The sequence below is a fragment of the Temnothorax longispinosus genome, chromosome 9 (genome assembly GCF_030848805.1).
Source record: "Temnothorax longispinosus isolate EJ_2023e chromosome 9, Tlon_JGU_v1, whole genome shotgun sequence".
In the NCBI taxonomy this organism is placed as follows: domain Eukaryota; kingdom Metazoa; phylum Arthropoda; class Insecta; order Hymenoptera; family Formicidae; genus Temnothorax; species Temnothorax longispinosus.
The window spans coordinates 12,508,835-12,532,928 of record NC_092366.1 but is presented as its reverse complement, the minus strand read 5'-3'; the positions used below and the strand labels follow the sequence as shown (position 1 = coordinate 12,532,928).

The following is a 24,094-nucleotide window of genomic DNA, read 5'->3' as shown; positions in this document are numbered from 1 at the left end:
CTTTGGCAATCAAATTAAAATACAGTTTTCTGAATTAAAATACAGTTTTCTGATTTTGTCGGGTTTAAGAAATTTGCAATGGACAAAAAATATGCGTTCCATACCTATTCACTCCCAGAGGACAAGACTATTACCGTAACCTTAAAAGGCCTTCCAAATATTCCTAATTTAACGGTCTCCAATAAACTAAAAAAATATAGAATTGAAATCAACTCGTGTACACAACTTAATGAAAGTATAGCACATACGCTACATATAAAATTAACTTAAGCGCTAAATTCTCACTCACTCAACTTAGAAAAATCCGATATTTATTCTATTCGAGAGTCTACTGAGACAAGTTTATTAACCGCAAAATTATTCTTCAATGCTTCCGTTGCCAAGCGTTTGATCATACGTCGGCCAACTGTTTCAAAAAACCAAAGTACGTGTGTTAAATGTGCGGAGAATCATCTAACATCGGATTGTAAAAAAGATTTAAATACTTCGGCCAAATGCTGTAATTGTTTGGGGGAGCACCCAGCTAGCTATTCAAAATGCCCGTCTTATCTAAAGTTCTTAGAAAGACGAACGACTACTCGCCCGTCTGGCTTGTCGCTGCATAAACTAAATAAAAATTTGCATGACAAAGAAACTTCTGGCACGCGGCGTAAATATATGCTTTTAAACCTAATTGGTCACGACTTTCCTCTGTTGGGCGGATCGACTGCCTCAACGAGCAAATATGTTTACTCGCCACTAAAAACATATACTGAAACCTTGAAACATGCAAACGTACCAAGCAATCCCAAGTAACTTTACACACACAGTCGATATAGCCGATTTTAACGGATTAATCTTTGAAATAAAAAAGCTAAGCCAACTAATAAACGTAAAATCGATATTTAATATTGTACGTGAGCTTAATAAAAAACTAGCAGCATGCACTGATGGACTCAGCAAATTACAGATGTTTGTTGAGGCAGCCGATCTTATAAACTAAAAATGATTCCTTCTCCTTCTCCTCTAAGGATTTGTTTGTGGAACGCCACAAGCGTAAATAATAAAGAACTTGAACTAAACCATTTCATGTGTGCTAATAACATTGATATAGCTTTGATAACCGAAACGTGGCTGCATCCTGATACAAAGTTAAATTTTCCCGGTTTTAATATTATTCGCTTGGACGCACCACGCGTTATAGTGGGAGGATTGGCGATCATCATTAGTAAGTCTCTGCGTTATTATACTCTTCCTATCCCTGACATAGATGGATGCGAGGTTCTTTTGATAAGACTGCTATCGGGCCTGAGCTTGACGTTGGGAGTTACTTACATTTCTCCTAAAAAGAACTTTGACTTTAATAAATTCGATGCGATTTTTTAAGATTTGTCGAATGACAAGATACTAATAGGCGGTGATTTTAATGCTAAGCACCGCTGCTGGAACAATTTCAGTAATGACAGTAGAGGCATCAAACTGCTGAATTATACAAATAAAAACAATATTAGCATTATGCACAGTTCAACATATTCGCATAAGATGCCCCACAGGCGTCCTTCTAACATTGATTTTTTTGTAGCTAAAAATCTGAATTACGATTATACTTGTGTAACAGCGGACGAACTTTCCTCTAATCACTTTCCTGGACTTCTAAATCTTGAGAAATCGCTAATAGAGAGAAAATTCAACCAATCTCGTAAAGTTAATTGGGAAGCTTTCAATTCTGCTACAAACAAGTGGAGATTAAGGCATAGTCTGCAGAGCCAGGAAGAGATTGATATTTGCATTCGTGATTTGCAACAGTTTCTCTGTGGAGCCTTCAAAAAGGCCTCCGAAGTGCAAAACTTCAACTTCAGTCATATAACGTCTGATCCCTCATCTACAGCCTCTGAAATTAATAAGTTCATCAAACTACGTAATTATTATAGAAGGAAATACCAGCATGCTGGTCTCGATAAGCATAAGCATTATCGAAATATACTTAATACCATCATACAAAATAAATTAAGCGAAGTAAAAAATAAAAAATGGGCAGAGCGTTTAAAAAAGGCGAAAGTCAGCGATAATAGCATATTTGGGGACTATGGAAGGCTCTACAGAGAAATAAAACACCCGCGCCACCGTTTGATCTCGGTAACAACACATACGCGTTCGATCCAAAGGAAAAAGCTGAATTACTGGCGCTAAACTTCCAAAAGATTTATCAGGAAGCAGATAGCCTGGTATCTCCATATGAAAACATCGTAAATGAATACGTTGAACATCTAGACGAAAAGACCCCGCAATGCGATTTGAAATTCATAACTCCTCGCCTGATCTCTAATATTATTAAATCCTTTCTTAACAACAAAGCCCCAGGCTCAGACAAGATCACAACTGTTATGCTTAAAAAATCATCCTTTAAAATCGTTCTTTAGATCTATTATATTATTTTAAGTTCATTTCGTTTGTATTACTTTCTATCATGTTGGAATACCGCAAAGATTCTCGATTTTCCCAAGCCGGGCAAGGCACAAACATCACCAATAAATTACAGACCCATCAACCTCCTAAGCTCTTTGAGTAAAGTGTATGAAAAAGTTTTGCTTACCTAGATCGATGCCTTTCTGTTAACAAATAATATCATAATTAACGAGCAGTTTGGTTTTAGGTCTCGTCATTCTACAATTCAACAATTGCTTAGAGTCACGGAATTCTTTGCAATGGAAATTAACAAGAAAAGAAACTCAGCAATGCTATTACTTGACATCCAAAAAGCATTTGACTCAGTCTAGCACAAGGCTTTGTTATATAAATTAAACACTCTTTGCATGCCGGAATACATAATTAAAATTTTACGCTCTTATCTAAGGGATCGCTATTTTACAGTCACTTTTGAGGGAAAATCTTCCTTTGTTTGCAAAGCTATGTCTGGTGTTTCTCAGGGCTCCATATTGGGGCCAATTCTCTTTAACATATTCATCAACGATATTCCTAAAGACCCGAAAACAGAATTGGCAATCTATGCGGACACACTGCCGTGTATACTTCCTCTTGGAGCTCGGCTTTGCTCGTCAGCAGATTGCAAAAGCATGTTGATGCCATCGTCCAATTCTTTCGAGATTGAAGGATGACAATTAATAATGAGAAAACCGAGGCGATAATCATAACTCGCAAAAAATTTCCTAAACCTCTTTCTATAAGGATGTCAAATTTTAAAGTCCCTTGGGTTAATAAAGTTAAATATCTTGGAGTCAATATTGATGCGCAACTGAAATGGAAACCGGCCATAGACGACAGAATCTGTATAAAACACAGGGTGCTCTTAGAAAATTATACCTTCTTATTAAAGGGAAGAGCGATCTCAAATTAGAATATAAAATTATATTATATAAGACTTGTGCCAGAACCGGCTTTACTATATGCAGCTCCGGTCTGGGCGGCAGCTCACAAATCGCATATTAAAAGAATTCAAATCATGCAGAACCTTCGCATCATCATTAATATTCCTAGAACGCGCATTTGCATACACAAACACAAGTAGAGTGTGTTAATAAAGTTATTTATGAGATGATCACTAAAGTCTATAAACCTGATCACGAAAATCCTCTCATCAGCAATATCGGAAATTATAGCACAGCTAAAATTCCAACCCGGGAAAAAATATTCATATATGATCATATATAATCATATATGATTGGCCATATATGGTCAGATATGGAAATTGGCCAGATCTGAGGATATATGATCTGGTATTATTGTATATGTTAATATTTGATCAGATATGATCAGGTATGATCAGATACGAACTGACACAGTTCAATCTGGACATATATATTTAAGTAAGTTTCAGAACATTGTTATATATTTTCAAAAGTTATTTTTTAAGTGTGCCACTTTATTATAAAAGTGGATTCCACGATACAACTGATACAAAAATTGTGCCGCTTCATAGCGCGAGACAGTGTCGTGTCTTTTGATACCATTCTTATAACACTGTTGGTCAAATTTTAAATACGAGAAACAGATCCCATCGAATGCCATCTATCGGATACTTTGAGATGCAATATCTGATCTGATCATATATAATCTTATATGACTATATAAGTTCATATATGATTATATATGATTTTCAGTTTAAATTATAAGATATTATGTTTGCAAAATAATACGATTAATATATTTATTTATAAGAACTATAATATATATTATATAACAGTTTTTTTCACGAAGGTTAAATTTCATTGTTTATAAAAAATATTTGATAAAAATTAATATGTCAATTAAAAAAGATTAAGTGTCTTATGCAAAATTAGAAAAAAAGAAAAATTTAAAATAACACAAGCAATGAGATGCCGTTTTTGGTCGAAGTGGATCTGGGTGCTTAATAATATTTCACAATATCAATTATTATTAAATATATTTTTCAGTTTTTTAAACTGCGTGCCAATATGGACTTTGTCGGACTTAAAACACATATATATATATATATAAACGCTCTATATATGGGCATGTAAAACTTATATCTGTTTATATCTTATTTATACATATATGTTCATATACTGTCAGATATGAATATTTTTTCCCGGGATGATATAAAATGTTCGGGAAAAATATTCATATCTGACAGTATATGAACATATATAAATGAGATATGAACAGATATAAGTTTTACATGCCCATGTATAGAGCATATATAATCATATATGGTTATCTATCGCCATATATGATTCTGATCACCATATATGATTATATATGCTCTATACATGGGCATGTAAAACTTATATCTGTTCATATCTCATTTATATATGTTCATATACTGTCAGATATGAATATTTTTCCCGGACATTTTTATATCATTATATCCCAGTCTGGTCATATATACATCGCGTCTTGTCATATATGATCATGTACAGTGCCGATATAGTTATGTATGACCATATATAATTATATCTGATAATACATGGCCAAACATTCTTTATATACGATCATGTAAGGCCAGATATGATTATGTATAGTGTCATATCTGCTACACATAATAATATGTCTGACCATATATGAACTTATATGATCAGATCTTGTGTCATGTATAATATACGATCTGATCATATATGGCAATAGATAATCATATATGATTATATATGCTCTATATATGGGCATGTAAAACTTATATCTGTTCATATCTTATTTATATATGAACATATATGAACATATATAAGTTTTACATGTTCATATATAAATATATACTGTCAGATATGAATATTTTTTCCCGGGAATGACTATTAGATACAAGCTACCTAAACATTATTTAGATTCAATGTAAATATATCCTTTTCCTTTTCCTTTTCCTCTCTTCCTCTCCTCAAGCCAGCTTTACAGGTCGTGTGTCATGGGTTTTGGCAAATTTTTCCCAATATTTACACTCGAAAAATAAACTGCTTTTCCATAATGCATTCTATATGTAAAATACTAATACATGTATGTTTTATGCAAGTAATAGGTTTGTTCCTGGGTACTGCAAGAGAAAGAAAGGATAAAAAAAAACTGCCTGACAGATCTTTTTAGGCGCTAAATGCCTACGGCGGCAGCTCGTGAATGCTCACCGATTCGAGGCGCCTGGACGCCCTCGGCAGTAGCACACGATCGCTTGCCGTCTTTCCTAGGCGCTCGGTCGCCTTCGGAAATGGCGTACGGACGCCTCCGGCAGTGGCGCATAGATAACCGTCGATTCTTCGGCGCCAGTCGTCTTCGGCAGAGGCGCACGGTCGCCCGCCGACTCCTCGGCGCACGGACGCCTCCGGCAGTGGCGCATAGACGCCCGCCGACTCCTCGGCGCCAGTCGCCTTCTGCAGAAGCGCACGGTCGCCCGCCGACTCCTCAGCGCACGGACGCCTTCGGCAGTGGCGCACAGACGCCCGCCGACTTCTCGGCGCCAGCCGTCTCCAGCAGCAGCGCATGAATGCTCACCGACATTTAGACGCTCGGACGCCCTCGGCAGTAGCACACGATCGCTTGCCAACTTGGGCGCACGGCCACCCTCAGCAGTAGCGCTTAGACACTCGCCGATTCCTCGGCGCACAGACGCCTCCGACAATAGCGTTTGAAGTTTGAACACTCGTCGATTTCTCGACGCGAGACGCCTTCGGCAGTAGCGCGTAGACGCTCGCCGACACCTAGGCGCTCGGTCGCCCTCGGCAGTGGCGCACAGCCGCACGCCGACTTCCTCGGCGTACAGACGCCTCTGGCAGTAGCGCGTGGACGCTCGCCGACTTCCTAGGCGCACGGACACCTTCGACATCCACGGAAACCAGCCCAAGGAAGGAAGGAATAAACGCGGCCACGCAGACCAAACGAAGAGGAGGCAGAATCATTTCCAAGCAAAATGGCATTAAAGACACTGACACACTAACACATGTATATAGTGTAAATATACGTTAATTGTTTAAAATGCAAACATGTGTCACCTTCTTTTCTACCCCTTTGCGATTCACAATCCATGGGCCAACTCCTACTCACGCATTAGCGGATAAGTTAGAATAAGGTAGATAACCGATAAATATAAAAGTATATAGCAACGCCCATAGTATACATATATACCTTGCTGGAAAACATTCATTTTAAATACATATGAGCATGTAATATTATGTTGTCACAGTGCAGTGCAGTGGCAGAGCATGTTACAATAAAAATTATGAAGGATATGGAATTTAAGAGTGTTACAGATTGGGTGCTTTCCAGTTAAGGAGATGCTGTAGTGGCAGTAATTACCGACATTTCTTTGAACACACAAAAAAATGTTTTGAACTGGCTTTACGGAATTAAAAAAACTTTTTTACAGAATTAAAGTACGCACAAAAATGGAGGGCGCTGCAGTCGATTTTACATAAAAAACGAAAAAAAATTAAAAGTTTGGACACAGAGCTGTCACTGACGACAATATTTGATGCTTAATACAAAAATATTGCAGTTTATATATACAAAATGAGATTACAGCGTTTTTAGGGAAAACATTTATAAACAATATTCCACCAAATACAATGCAACATGTAATACAGGTTAGTTGTAATTTCCTACTCAACAATATCAATGCAATATAACACGTGTGTTATATATTGCATTTATATTGTTGAGTAGGAAATTATATACAACTAACCTGTACGTTACATGTTGCATTGTGTTTGCTGGGAGCGTGCAATTAGAATTGTAAGATAAAAGCCTAGAAAAAAAGTTATATGTATCCAACTTTTATAATGCAAAAGCACATGCAGGTTGATATGATGAGTAGTATTGCGTGTAGCGAGAGATGGCGCAGCAATCGAACAAGGACAGATGTCATTTCGTTAGACAAAGACAGATATAGGAAAAACAAAATTAAAAATGTTGACATTATCGACATCGAAGAAGTTCGGCCGTCACTCCAGCATCCCTTTAACGACACAAGTCGACACAAGCGTCACTCCATCTTTGTTGCTCATTTAGATGTTGAAAAGAGACAGAATGACGCTTGTGTCGATTTGAATCGCTAAATGAAAAGCACCCAACATAGCATTAAGCTGGCCTTTATGAGTGACTTGTGACTCGTGACTCATAATTTAAGTGAGAAATCATCAATGTGAACTTTTCACACTTTTCGCGATTTATTATTCATCACTTACATAATATGGTTGTACATACGAATCGATATAAACAGATTGTTTCGTGATGATTTGCACTCTTTAATTTTGTCGAAAGATATGTAGTTAGCGAATCAGCACGACTGACGATTGTAAATGTTTTTGTTTTCAGATAATGATACAACTGAACCCGACCGGGTCGATGAAAGAAATCGGACGGATTTACGGATGAAGCTGAAAAGAAACACTGTGGTCGAGGAGGAGGAGGACGACGAAGAAGAAGAAATAGACGCCGTTTATCCGATATCAGATAAGCGAACAAGAACGTTGACGTCAATACCAATACGAAGAAAAACCGTTTTGCAATCGCGTTGGTGACCGACGACTTGAGTCCGCCGTCGCTTGGCATGTCCGATGCTGAACGAAATACGGCTCGAGACAGACAGCACACTGGCGGACGGAGAACGTAATGATAGCGCCGTGATTATCGGCCCGACGCTCTCATCGTTATCGTGCACGGTGCCCTACATCGGCACCGACCAGGGCTACGTGTTCGAAGGTGGCGGTATGTCGACGTTGCAGCAGTTCGGTGCAGCCGGTCATGGAAACATCGACTGCATCGGTGGTGGAGGAGATCTCGGGTTCGGCGCATCGATAGGAGGGTCGGGAAGCGGGCTAGGCGGCGGGATAGGACTTGGTGGAATCAGTACTGGAGCAGCTACAGGAACTGCAGGGATGGGTGGTGGAACAGGAGGAGGAGGAGGAGGGAGTGGTGGAAATATGAATAAGGAAGTTTGTTACGCTCCATTCGCAGCATCTGTAGGTCCGATCGGTACCGTGGCGCCGGTAAACCTGCAGTCTCTACCGCCACCGCCGCCGCCACCGCCGCCGCCGCCGCCGCCACCGCCGCCACCACCCTTGCCGCTGCAGATGCAGCAGCAGCGTGCCTTTTCCAAGTCGATGACATCTCTACCGCCGGAGCCGTTTATGATTATGCGTTCGAAGGCATTAAATCGGCGAGTTTCGATTAACGTCGGTGGCGTGAAGCACGAGGTACTTTGGCGTACCCTTGAGCGGTTGCCACATACGCGCCTAGGTCGACTGAGGGATTGCAATACTCACGAGGCAATAACCGAACTCTGCGATGATTACTCCCTAATCGATAACGAGTATTTTTTTGATCGACATCCTAAATCGTTTAGCTCGATTCTTAATTTCTATCGCACTGGCAAGCTCCATTTAGTGGATGAAATGTGCGTTCTCGCGTTTAGTGATGATCTCGCATATTGGGGTGTCGACGAGCTCTATCTTGAAAATTGCTGCCAGCACAAGTATCACCAGCGCAAGGAACATGTACACGAGGAAATGCGAAAGGAGGCAGAGTCACTTCGGCAGCGCGAGGAAGAGGAATTCGGTGAAGGAAAGTGCGCTCAGTATCAAAAATGGTTGTGGGATCTTCTGGAGAAACCAACCACCTCCATTGCGGCAAGGGTGAGTCGTACCGTGGCTTGAAAACCGATTCGCATGTGTGCGCGCATGCGGCGATAGAAGACAATGCACGCGAGAAACGTCGCGCATCACCTGCTTTGTTGTGTATTATACATATCTAGACAAGATGTCTCAGTAAAAACGAAAAGCAGCTAGTAATATGGATATATTTCGACATGTCAGTCATTTTTCCTTCTATAATTCTTGAAATATAATCGATCGAGCACTTATATTCTTTTCTTTTTGTGTTTCTTTATTTTTCATTTATTCTTATATTGCTCTTGATTTTAACATTATTTCACATTTCTCTAAGGTTAATTATTTGTTTTCTCATTCTCAATAAGGGCTGGTGATGTGATCATACAAATGTGAATGAAGAATTATACAAGAAAAGAAATGATGAAGGATATGAGGCAGCAGAGTATAAAGAATTCTATACCGGGTGATTAAGAACAAACGTTTGCTCTGAAATGCCATATCTCTAACTTAATTCTGAGACAATTTTTTCTCTTCCAAAATTTTGTCCAAAGCTTAATTTTTGAATTATAAAAATAAATAGTTCGCTTATCATAGGTCGAGTATAAGAGATAGGTAAGGACGGCGTGACTCAGCGTCAAATGCGGGTGCCTGTTGCTATTAATTGAGCGTCGTACTCGACGCGTGATAAGCGAACTATATCTCTTTATAATTCAAAAACTAAACTTTGAACAAAATTCTAGGAAAAGTAATAAAGTTATTTCAGAATTAAGGAATATGACATTTCGAAGATAAACATTTGTTCTGAATCACTCTGTATAATGTTCTATAAATTATTATTGTTTAATTATATAAATAACTAACGTATGTCAATAATGTTTTTCAAATAACTTTAACAAGTTCTATTTTAGCAGATATTTAAAATTTTATGATTCAATTATTAATTAATATTTAATGATGGTCATGAAATTAGAAACAACACAGAAACAAGACAAAATGGATTAAAATCACTAGATATTAAAGTATATTAGACAACTGCTATCAATTTTAATGAGAAGTTCTATCAAATCGCGATTTATCATGAGATTGTTGAAAAGGCTTAAGTCGAATTGTCAAAGCAAAGACGCACGGCATTTGATATCAATTATTGTTGATATTTAAATTATTAGAGGTCACTACTTAAATAGTTTTGCGATGAATGCGAGTGGCTTGTTAATGGTTAAAATTGAGAATATTACTAGAATTTCAGATTGCTGACTATTTATTATATTTATAATAATCTTTAATAAAAAAATCACTACTTTTACACGAGAGATTTACTATTGTGTTTTCGTATTGCCCTCCGGCTCATTCTTGTAACTGAATTCTATTTAATGTATTTTATCTCTATTTGAGAAACGTTGAAAAATTACAAAACTTATGTACAAAATTACAAAAATTATGTATATGTTTGGTACTTGTACACAATGTAGTTGTCTTTTGTCATTGGGACTGATTGCATCAACGATCTCAATTAACTTACTTGATGATTAGCCAACTGAATAATTCACCATAAATTATCCCTTGTGCCCTTGTTTTATTATTCGAAAATATATCAATTTCCGATTCTTTATCGATATTAATTCATCTGTAATCATTTGTGGTAATATTTTGTATATTTTGTTAGTAATACTAACTTGCATTTTAATTATTGAAAAATTACTTATGACAACATCGTCACAGCAAATGTATGTATATATTTTTGGTTATTATTTGTATAAATTTGTAACATAAGTACAAAGTTGTATTAATGGAAATTATTTCTTATAATTATTTCCAATATTAATTAAATATCCGGTGATTTATTAACACGATATTCTAATGCATAAAAGAAGAGTTAAACCAAGTAATGTTGATGCAACCGGTTTTTAATTATTAAATTCTGTCTTTAAGCTTGATGGCATGATTTTATTATCATGGCATACTAGATGATTCGCGACGTTTCTTCTCTTATATGATACAACATTTTTTTACATCCGTCTCACAAAGAAACTTGTATCAATCATAATCTTTTTCAGCTAATTGTGTCTCACATTTATTTATTACGCATTTATACTGGCTTTTAATGCGCATATTCGTACTGACAGGGATCGATAAAGCCAAAGAAAGCATCGAGTAACTTCGCGTAATACATACATACATATGTAACTTTGTATGGAAGAATTGGAGCACTTTGCACATCACTTTGCACATGAACTAAAATGTTAAATTCTTTGATCGTCAAAATATATCTGAATTCTTATTTATCGTCAATATTTTTTAACCGACTTTTGTTTGCATCAATCTACTTATCGATGTATCCATGCTTGTAACTTTTGCCAAAGCCTTTATACGAGCAAAGATATTATTAAATCAGTATTACAGCACCGATTCAACGTAGTTTGTATACCTAAAGATAGGTGGATAGATTAGATTTAGAACATTCAATTTTTAATTTAGTTTTATTTTAAATCGTTTCGCCAGGTGCTTAAGCGGCAGATCGCAATCGATTTCGCTGGTTTTCTGAAATATTGATATATTTATATATTTTATTACGAATAAATAGCAGTCTAGCAAAAATTTTGGATTACTTAATATTGCACATCCATTCTATAATTTTTTAAAATAATGATATTTGTTAAAGTATTTATATTAGTAAAATAATATTTAATCTCTCTTTAAATTTACATAAAATTACTTAATATTATATAAGTTTATCAGAAAGGAGTCAAATAAAATATTTACAATTTATGTATACACGCACTGATAAAAATTGATACAAATTTACAGAGAAAATTTACTAATTTTTTTGGGTAAATTTACTGAATTTTTATAGTTTTTCACTTAAAATTTGCATTTTTTTTCTCTTGTTTTATTTAAAAATACAGAAATTTTATGAATAATTAACTTAATCTGGTATTTTTACAGATCATTTGTAAATTAGTTCCCGGTATTGTTAAAGTCATCCATAACATATTAGGGTAACTCTGGTATATACGCCGCAGCTAAGGGAAACTTAATTTATCGAGTACTATTTATGTTTAAGGCAAATGAATTATACCAATAAAAACTTTATACTGTCTACTACTATAAAAAAATAGAAATATGAAATATTCATTCTTTGTATTTAATAAAAAAAACTTTTAGAGACCCTTACATTTTTGCCATATATCCCATAGGGGTGGGATAAATTATATTCATAAATAAAATATACGCCTTATAAAAAATTACAAATAATGTTTATAAATAAGGCAATAAAATGTCATAATAAGTTATAAAATGTGTGTAAGAAGTTTATTAAGATGTAGGAATGATAAACAAATTATAAAACTGAAAAATTTTAAAAAGAAAATAGAAGAACGATAGATATTAAAGGTTATTGATATGTAATATTATGGAAGAATTTAACAATACCGCGGGAGCTAATCTACAAATGATTTTTAAAAATACTAGATTTAGTTAATTTTTCATGATATTCTAGTATTTTTAATTAAAATAAGAGAAAAAAATACAAATTTTAAGTAAAAAAACTATAAAAATTAAAAAAATAAATTTACTAAAAGAATAAATAAATTTTCTTTGTAAATTTACACCAATTTTTATTAATGTGTGTTTTTTTATATATATAATTAATTATTAAATAATACTAAATAATAATAATATAATATATTATCATTATTATATGTATAATAATATTATTTAATATTATAATATTATAATATAATAATAATTATTAAAAATCTATTAAAAGTCTATTAAAAGAGTGAAACAATAAAAAGAATAGCCTGTTTGAAGTTGCAATAGATCATCAATAATTCCAATATATTTTTAACAATATACTCCTCAATACAAATGTACTTTGAACAAAACAAATAAAAAATTTATTTCTAATTACATTGCAGTCATTAATCTAATATATTTTTCTGATTATGCCTTTTATATTAATCAGAATATTTATCAGTTGGAATATCCATTAAAATACTAAGAAAATAATTTCTATGCAGCAAAATCGAATTCGCATGAGTCGATCAAATGTAGCTTGTAAGCCATAAATTGAATCACAATCTATTCACATTTTATTTAATTTCGGCGTGCTGATTGACATTATAAGTAACGTTTCATTTTGGCATTAATGTTTTACTTTGATATAGATAATCTAATATCACATATAACGTGTCTGCTCTTATTTTAGCGTAAGTATGTGTATAGGCATCGTAGATTTGTGTAGATTTTTCGACTAATATTGATCTCTCTGATATATATATATATATATATATATATATATATATATATACATTTCTTATATTTATTATATTTTATATATTTATATTTCTAGGTGACGTTATTCAACATGATACTAACATGCCTCTTTCTATGTTATCTATAATCTAGCTTTTGATCCATAGTTTCTATTTATCACAAGAATAAATGATCATCGTGTCATGTAATCGGCCATCGATGATAATGGGAGTGTTTTATATGCGATTACCAGGTATCACGTCGATTCTTTCTTGACACCGCTCCCTAAGGGTCATTAATAGTTTCGCTAGTCATTAATAGTAACCAGCGAATTCAATTCGACATTCTGTGTACATACATACATACATACATCTTATACGAGCACCTACAAAGATATAAATACGTAAATTCACAATTTGTTTATAATTTATTTATATATTTATATTTATATAGTAAGATACAAACTTATATAACAGAAAAATTCACATACTAAAATACTCACATATAAATTTTATATACAAACTGTAACTAATTTGAGCAATTCTCTTATTAATATTCTGGTAAAAAAAGCAACAATAATGATGTTTTCATAAAAATAATAATATTTTGTCAGTAAATTAATAAATCTATATCTTGGATTGATCTATTTTTTCTTAAGTAAAATAAAAAATAATAGCAAATTATACTGCAAAAGTATAATAACATAATGATATAAAACTTTTAAAGTTAATTCTGATGAATCAAATTAATTTATTTAAATAAAAAATTAATTTTGATTTGTGTTTATTTCTCGAACACAATGTTGCAAATTAAAAGAGAACGATAAATTATAAGAGTTTCTTTCAAATTTTTTAAACATATAATCAGATTAATTTCCAATTCATCAATAAACAAGTGAGAAAAACATGAGAATTATGTTTTTTTACGGTTATAGAAATTGGAAATGTTGAATACTTTAAAACCGAAATAAAAGGGATTGGTTTCAATGTCAAAGCATCAATTTAAACAAGAAATGTAGACGAAAGATCTAAACAAAAATTTTTTATGAATGAAGTTGTTGCAGGACAAAAAAATAGACAATAAATCATTTTTATTTAATTTCAAATAGATATTACTGTAATAGGTTCCTTGCTTGTAGCTTTATTACGGAAATATAGTTAAAAATAGTAATATATAAATGACAATTAATTAAATTTTGACTGAAAAATGTAAATTTGAAATTCTAGGTTTGTAGTCGACAGATAAAAATGACGACTGGAATACTATGTATTAAATAACATTTACGTGAACTGTTGTTGGGTGAACATCAGCTACTATAATTTCAACATTCATGAAAGAATCTTCTTGATTTAGTAACAACCACCACTTTATTTAGCTGTGGCTGTAATTGCGCATCCTTGATATATCGAGTGTCCCAGACCACCCGTCCCACCCGATTTATTCGTAAACGCGACATTTTAGAGAAAAATATTTCAGACAAAAGTTGTATGGTTTCAAGGGGTATATAAGATGATGTCATTGATTTAACCTTAGATAGGTGTTACCACATGAAAGTCACCTTCAATTTTTTAAATAGAACCCCCCATATTGTAGTATATCCTTTGAAAGGGCATAAAATAAGAAAAAATTTGGCGCAAGTTAGAGGTCGATACGTTGACTCATTCAAAAGTTATTTAGGTTCAAAAATTGGTTTTTCCGAACTTTAACCCTAAATAACTCCCGAATGAGTTAACATATCGACCTCTGGTTTACGTCAAAAAAAATTTTTTTATGCCCTTTCAAACAATATACTGCAATATGGAGGGTTTTACTTAAAATTTTTTAGTGCCCCAGGAAGCACCAACTCAAAAATTTTAAATGGAACCCCCTGTATTGTATAGTATATTGTTTGAAAGAGCATAAAAGAAGAAAATTCCTGGCGCAAACCAGATGTCGATACGTTAACCCGTTCGAGTGTTATGTAGGATTAAAGTTCGAAAAAGCCAATTTTTGAATCTAATAACTTTTGAATGGGTCAACATATCGACTTTTAATTTGCGCCAACATTTTTCTTATTTTATGCCCTTTCAAACAATATACTACAATATGGGGGGTTCTATTTTACAAATTGAAGGTAACCTTTATGTAATCTTCAAACGCCTATCCAAGGTTAAACCAATGACATCATTTTATATGTACCCCTTGAAACCATACAACTTTTGTCTGAAACATTTTTCTCTAAAATGTCGCGTTTCGAATAAATCGGATGGGACGGGTAGTCTGGGACACCCGATATACTTGACACACCACAAACAATACACATTGCACACACTGTTGCTTCGAGATGAAATAATATTTTACGCGGGGTTATCACACGACACATTCCTTTCTATATGATACTAATTACTTCCAACAATGATTTCAATGACGATTTCGTAATGTTTATCCACTCAATTGTTCAGAACGAATGATGAGAAATCCGATATCTATATCTCGTAGCTTCCGAAACTGTTTTTGTTGCCCTTATCTCGCTGAACACTCATCTAAGAACGCGGCATAGCATATTAACGTTTTTGAAATCTGCTACCGCACCAGTACCCAGTACATCAATTCTACCCGCCGAGATGCTGTTTTTTATGTATATTTTCTCATAATCCTTTCTTGCCGTCTATTTCCAAACGTGTTCTCTTTAACAGCCCTATATCAATATTACAGAAACTATCGATTTGTGTTAAGTATATTTAGAACATATAAGAGGTCATAACTACAGCTGTGCTGGCGAGTATACCCTTCAACCGTAATCTACAAGATCTGTTAGTTTCTTGAACATTGTAGAACATCGCGAGAATATAGTATTTTAATACATTTATGCGAATATCGTTACGAATGGATTGAGAGTTGATTGGATCAATTGATGAATGTAAACAAGAATTGCAATAGCCTATGTTGAGCAAGTTGATAGTTGAAATAAGAATAGTTAATTTTACGATTTGAAAAAATTGTAGGATAATATATTTTGTATTTCAATGTATGGCACTTTTTTCTTTTATTTATATTTAAGAAAAAATATAATTAAGAAAAAACATACCTAATTGTTGTCTTTTCCCAACATTCTGTTTCAACGAACTTTGTAATGCTGTAGCATAAACCAAAATAAAAGGCAAATATCTTTTATAAATGTTCAATTTCTGTGTTTATCTTACAGCGCTCGTTATTTGGCGATTTCTTTAATTTCTTTCAATTTTGCAGATATACTTATAACAGCAGGCACTATAATAAATAATTTCTCTATATATGAAGAGAGTATATATTTTTAAGCGTTAAAAATAAAGTTAGCATCTTCGGCAAGATATTAAAAGTATACATAAAATAACATCGCAAAGAATAAATTAATACGCTGACCCAATCGCAAAATATATCGTATTTTTAATACGATAATGATGTAATGTTATAATATTTTTTAATTTTAAAATTTGTCTGTTCGCGTAAATATACACTGTAGTGTCTCGCGCCAAGTACGCGCGGAGCGAGACACTATAGTGTCTCTTGATAAAGGAATAATTTCGTTGCGACACATTATTCCATTGTATAAGAAATAAACATTTTATAGAAAAAGAAAAAAATCTGTATTTGTAAAAGAAAAATATTTTGAATAAAGAATAAACATTCTACTGTTATTACACAAATAGATTTTGCGCTAATTTATTCATTATACAGTATATAATTTCTGTACTGTATAAACCTGTAACTTTGATGATTTGCCAGAACCATTTAAAGTGAAATTGAATATTTGTATAATAATATTATGTAATAATAATAATACAACATATCCAAAACTCATGAAAATCTGGCCTGGGAAGAGAACAGTTGTGTATGTTTCTTTGTAAGCTATGTAACAATATTGATCGTATCGATTGCATGAAAATGGTATTTACCAAGAGAATAAGATGTAAACCATTATTTCTTTCTTTTTTATAATTATATATATATATATATATATATATATATATATATATATATATATATATATATAAATGCTACTTATTATATATAACTTCGTTATTAAACTTTTTTTTTTATTTTTATTAAATATTTAGTATTTAATAATTACTGATTTAATAATTACGATATTATATTACATCTCATAGTTACACAAGTAATCGTTTAAAATATATCAAAAAGATATCAAATGTGTTTTTGATGATTAATAAAATGTATTTTAAAAAATGTTCTAAATTAATTCAAAATCTCTCTTTTTCTATATTTATAAAATAAAATCATAAAAAATAAAATATGCTCGCGTCTGTTATTCAGTTCAAAGATACACAGTTAAAAAGAAAGGTTAGAATTGTTTAAACATATATTGCAGATTACTTTACTGATACTATAATAAAAGATAAAGAGAAATTATGAAATACTTGTTATGTAATGATGGAATGTTCAAATGTTTCAACTAAATGCCTTATTAAGAAATTTTATATATCTAAATGTGAATACAATATTTATTTTTCGATATTTTTTTTTTAGTATAAGTATTTTTCTAATAAACTTATTTTAATATTAGGAGATAAAACGTTTCAGAAAGTAGCATTAGTGTGCATCAAATTAAATTGTTTTTCTGATGCAGAATTGTTCACTCCGTTCATTAACTTAATTATTTGTGTTAATGAATGTTTACACAGAAAACTGGATGAGCAATCAAGACTTCTGTTATAATGGATCGTATGACAAAATTTATCACTCAACATTGAATTGTTTTTATTAGCGTGTCGCTAGTTTACATAGGGGAGACCGGGGCGAAGTCGTCACCGGGGCGGAGTCGTCGTCACTACAATTATCTTGAAATCTATGTTGTGTGAACTCGCCATTAATATTGTAAACGCTACTTATGGTGTCTATGTGACCAACGGAGTTTAGTGAGATTATACGCCATGTTGTAATTTTCATTAAGGCAAACGTGTTTTCGGAAGTCAAAAGTAAATTTTCTTGCGCGTGGAAAATTTTTAATATTTTAAATATTATTTTCTCTTCGAATCTCGAGATAAGTGATTCTGAAGAGTAATGCATGCTGAACACAAATCTAGTTAAGTTTTTTTATTTTCGTTGATTTTTAATATTTCATGAACGATCAAACTTAAAATCTGTGTCCGGGAGAAAGTCGTTACCAAGCCACCGGGGCGGATTCGTCACTGTGACGACTTTATCCCGGTGGTTTTACTCTATTTTTCGTTGCAAATGCGTTATTGTATTTCTCAATTGCAAGAAAATCGTACGCACGTACCATCGCAAAACAACTCCCATCGACAAGAAGCAACTCAGGAAGGTAGTTCTTGCGGTGAAAAAAGATAAAATTTAAGACAAAATTAAGACAAAAAGTAGCCGCAAAACAATTTGGAGTCCCGAGAACTATACGTTGAACGATTGGCTGAAGAAGAATAATGATAAAATAGCACATCTGGATGACGTGGCCGTACGATATCATGGAGACTTCGTGCGAAAATCAAAGTCAAGGAAGCAGCAATGGTCGGATTCCGACGAGGACTTGGATAATATGTGCTGCGTGTGCTCAGAGATGACAGAGGACAGAGCTGACGAGAAACAGTGCATTTCGTGCGAGCGTAGGGTATATAAGTGCGTGCGCTTTTCTTGTAATTATTTTCCGCCATCGTGTTTTTAATTAATGATTCATTTTTCTATTAAAAAATAATTAATAAAATGTATCCTATCATTTTTCATGATCGGAATTATGAATTTTTATTTAAAATTTAGTCCAAAAATGGAGTGACGATTACGCCTCGGCAATTTTGACATTTCAATTTTTGCATTTTTTTCGTTTTTACTTTATACTCTATACTGGTTGAACAAAGCGACGTAGACCAAAAATGCCCTTATAAATTTTGTAACCAAGGGTTCACTCTTTACAACGGTATACCACATTTTACTAAAATTATTTGTTATATCGTTAAAAATCGGCACCAAAGAAATAGCGACGACTTCGCCCCGGTCTCCCCTACTGCGCTGATTATTAAGATATGGCTTAATGATAAACTATTCATATACTTATTAAAATCATTACAGCATTCTATATACAAATTTTGAACTTATATAATTAAACTAATAATAAATAAAGAAAGCCAAGTAATAAGAATTTCGGAGAATTTAAATTAAACGATAAAAATAAGTGGATTTATACGAGGCGTCTCCAAAAAGTAAGAGCCGGGATAGACAATTAAAGAATAAATATGTAGAGATAAAAAAAGGTGGAGTTCCGAAAACGGTCCACCTTCAATTTCGATGAAACTTTGTAAAAAAGCTTTATTTCGGGTTAAGATAAAAGGTTGGTTGCTCAAATCAATGTAATAAGAATTAGTTGAAATTTAAGGAGGATATTCGTCTATGGGATTCTGTCGTCCGTGCCAAAGTTGAAGACAATTGTCTGCATGGTTGTCGAGTAATTAATTATTGAAGTTACACTCTTGTCTCTTTCTTATGCACGGGCGACATAGCAAAAATGTTACCTGACCTGTAATGTAACTCTCGAAAGCATATTAAGGGGATGCTGGAGCCGTCTGTTTTACCGGCATTTTTTGTCGGCACATAGCGTCGTATTAATTTGACAGAATTAAAAATCCTTCTCCAGAATTGCAGTACATACATTAATGATTCGGGGGAACTCTGATTTTATATAGAAAACGAGAAAAAATTACGGAAGTACAGATTTCCTTATCTTACTTTTATCCCAATATGGCGTCTCGAGTTGCGGCGAGCTGTCAGCTCGTCACAAGATGTATTTCATATAAGAGATATACCATTGGTACGGACGCGAAAACAAGTTCCCCCGAATTGCACAACAAGAAAAACATCGATAAACCCTCCAAATCAAGATTTGGAAGCGTAATATAAAAGTATAATGTCGACGTGCATCGTGCGTATGTGTGCGTGCAATGTAGCGTGCTATCCTTGTCTATATCTTTGTCTATACAAGGACAGATATAGTTCGCCGGTCTTCTTTACCGACGCCGATCGAGTTCGGCTACGGCTCCAGCATCCCCTTAATAATGATAAGAATTTACTGAAAATAGATGCAAATAATTCTTTACATATTTAGGAAGGGAAGAGACTGAAATGATTTATCTACATAGTTATCAAGAAATTGTAAAAATATATTATTGCCATATTTCAACGTGGATAATAACAAATAATATTTGGGTTTCAATTGTACAAACAACTCTTTTTAAACCTTAAGAAACTGCAATTGAATGCATTTCATATATATTTGCTAAAATTTGTTTATTTGGTTGTCGCGCCGCCTGCCCTGCAGCGAGACGTCAACCAATCTCCTTAAAGAGAATTTTGGCGACTCCTATGACAAAACCATTTTTTGAGCTAAAATGATAAAAAATATATAAAGATTTTAACAATTCTAAAGAATATTATAAATTATTATAAATTATCATTATATGTACGTATATTGGACACACTTCTCCCCACTTTACTTTAAACACGTGATCTTTCTGTGCAAGTCAATAAACATACTTTAGGAGTTTTCATGTTAATTCAAAAGGCATTGAAAATATATGTTCTACATGGATTTTCAACTTTTCACACGAAGCGAGGTCCACCCATCCCTACTTGCGGGAGAAGAACTACCCAGATAGCAACGTGTCTGCATTGTTGCTGGCACGTTGTCGACAACATAATGTGTTGCTATCAGAATTGTGGCAACTGAGTCCGCATTTGTCGGCAAGTTGATGCCTTCACGATATAACAATTTAGCATAGCAATTTGCTAGCAACTTGTTGGCAACTTACGCTGCGGTCTAAAATCGTCTGATTTAAAATTCGAGCTATTGCTGTCATGTTGCTGCAATAATTTATAGTATCACACAATGCTGTCATATTGCTAGCAATGCGAAGTAAATTTGATGCTGCTCTTTTGCCGACAAATTGCTGGCAATACATATATCCAATGTTGCCTGCGTGTTGCTTCAAATATTAAATTACTCGAAATCAATTGAAGCAAATGTACGGCAAGTTGCCAGCATCATAAGAATCACAGGTTTGTGCGATTTTGCTCAGACACGCTTTGCTATCTGGGTACGCCTCTCCCACGCCTACATGTATAATGTCTATACACACATATCAGCAAATTACTTTCCTTAGCATTGTTGTGCTCACAACACAGCACACAAACTGTTGTATTTCTTAAACTTTTTTGTTACTTTTTAATAAATAACGAGCGACAGCAAAACCTTTAGAAGGTTACTCAAGAGAATTTATAATATATGTTAAGGTCAAGGTCGCAGGAGGTTGCTCTCCTAAATTAAATAATTACCACACTTACCATTATTTTTACTATTTTATTTTTAAAAAAATGGCTTTCTTGTAGGAGTCGCCAAAATTTGCTTTAAGGGCTTTGATTTTAACTCAAAATGAAGCTTTTTACAAAATGTTATTATCGAAATCGGAGATGGACTTTATCCGGGTTTTTGGAACTTTATCCAAATTTTATAATGCTTGATTTACTTATATTTTATTGTTAGTAAATTAATAAATTTCTGCAGTTTAACTAATACAAAGTCCATTTCTTCGAAATAAATTATTTAGTACAACTCTCATTCTCGTCTAATACGTATACAGAATATTATTTATTACCATTATTGTTACTGATTTATTATTATTTTTTATTTTGATATTTATTACATTGTATTATTTCAATGGTGTAAAAATATCTTTTAAAATTAATTATTGCGTAGTATTAAATAAAGATTCTACCCTACCTAAGTATTGTATGAATTCTAATTTTGCTTCCTCATAGAGGAAGCTTTGTTTTCGTTAAAAAAATTTTTGTTTTGTTTTTCTGAATGTGTTCAGAATGTTCTAAAACGTCGAAAAATTGCAATTTAAAAAAATGTCTGTATGTATGTATGTGTGCATGTGTGTGTGTGTATATATGTGTGTGTGAATGTGTGTGTGTATGTGCCAAATTTATCGAAATTTCTATAACTCCAGAACTAATTAACCAAATCTTAACGAATTATATATGAAATAGGGGTAGAAAAAACTGAAGAATATAATAGAATTAATAAAAATTGCTAATAATCAAGGGGTTCTTTTTTAATAAAATTTTGAATTTTTGCAGAAATGTTTGTTTATGCTTTAATTTCCGCAAATTTGGAGATATCGATCTATTTCTAATTTTATTATATTTTTCAGTTTTTTTTACCCCTATTTCATATATAATTCTTTAAGATTTGGTTGATTAGACTCAGCTTTATACGCGATCAAAGGTCCCTAATTTTTAGAAAAATGTCTGTAATAGCTTTAACTTCTGTAAATTTTAAGATATCGGTCTATTTTTAATTTTGTTATATTCTTCAGTCTTTTCTCTATTTCTATTTTATATAATTCTTTAAGGCCGGTATTCATAATCGGGTCTTTTCATTTTGTGTACGGTGGACTGGGAGGAATATGCCTAGTGTGGGGAATATGCCACTCGTTATGTTTAACAAAGCTACGCCTAAAAGCGCTCTTGTATATAAATACCATGAAGTTGTTCATAATTCTATATCTGACATTTTGCACAAGTTTTGTTCATTTCCTGGCAGTATTATATAGTTTTTATGAAATAATGTACATTTGACAACGTGTTTTTTTAGAACTTTCTTATAATGCTTTATGCATAAGTTATTCTTCAAACGTTACACTATTTTTAACTTGATTAGCTTGTCGTTCTATTAGTATTGGTTAGGATGAAAGTATTCAGTACGTCGCTGGTTTGTTTTATTGACAGCTGTATTGTACAGGCTCATTATACATACAAAACTGCTTGGGGAAATATGCAATTACATAGTAGGGGTAAAATGCCAGTACTGTTTACAGTTTCCTAACGTACTGCCAGTAGATTAAGAAGTTGTAAACAGTATAAATAAATATTTTTACGTATAAATTTTGAGAATGAATGAACCTAAATATTTATTTCATGCGCTACAAATAAGCTACGTACTTTAATATTTTGCAAAATTGTATTCCGGATAATTTAGACTACTTTTAGTACACAACACTATTAAAATACAAAGAAAGTAATAAAAAAATGTTTTTACATGTTTTAAACAAGAATGCCTCGAATGTATACGCGGAAGACTAAAAAGAAAAAAAATGTAGCTGAAAAAAAGTATAGCTGACACAAAGTTATAATAAGTTTTAAAGTTTTAAGATTTAAAATGTTTATAAGGTTTATAAGATTTTGAAGTTTTTAAGATTTATTTTTTATTTTAATTTTAAATGTTGTAATCCAATATTATAATAATTTTAATATTACAATATTAAAATTATTGTAATATTGGATTACAACATTTAAAATTAAAATAAAAAATAAATCTTAAAAACTTCAAAATCTTATAAATATATTTCATTATCCACATGATTGGGTAATATGCCACACTTTGCAACATTTTTGTATTTCTTTCTTTTTAATAGTAAATAATCAAAATATTTTATTAAAATATATAAATAACAGATAAAAGAATTAAAAAGGAGATCAGTATGCAACGATACTTCAAAAAAAAAGAAAAATAGGAAATAAATCAAATTTTTGTTAAGTATGGCATATCCCTCCCTCCCTAGTTACCCTAAGGGAAGAAAAGCAATAATGCAATTATGAGGATGAGTAAAAATCATTTAATACATGGTTGAATGATATATTTGTCTGAACAGCAGTTGTAGTCACACATGAATCATTGTTTATTTTGTTCTTTTTAGGGAGTTTAGGAGAAGAGGACACTTTATACATTAGTCCAAACAAACAATAAGAACATAAGA

The 24,094-nt window shown here is 32.9% G+C and overlaps 1 protein-coding gene across 6 annotated transcripts in view; it reads left to right on the top strand.

Moving 5' to 3' along the window:
* Positions 1 to 24,094, top strand: part of Shab (Shaker cognate b) — a 651,715-nt gene that overhangs the window by 60,836 nt on the left and 566,785 nt on the right. For all 6 annotated transcript variants that reach the window (XM_071789559.1, XM_071789558.1, XM_071789555.1 and 3 more), the window contains exon 4: positions 7,747 to 9,065. In XM_071789559.1, coding sequence (XP_071645660.1) covers positions 7,989 to 9,065 — 1,077 coding nt within the window. In that variant the 5' untranslated portion in view covers positions 7,747 to 7,988. The remainder of the gene's footprint in view (positions 1 to 7,746; positions 9,066 to 24,094) is intronic.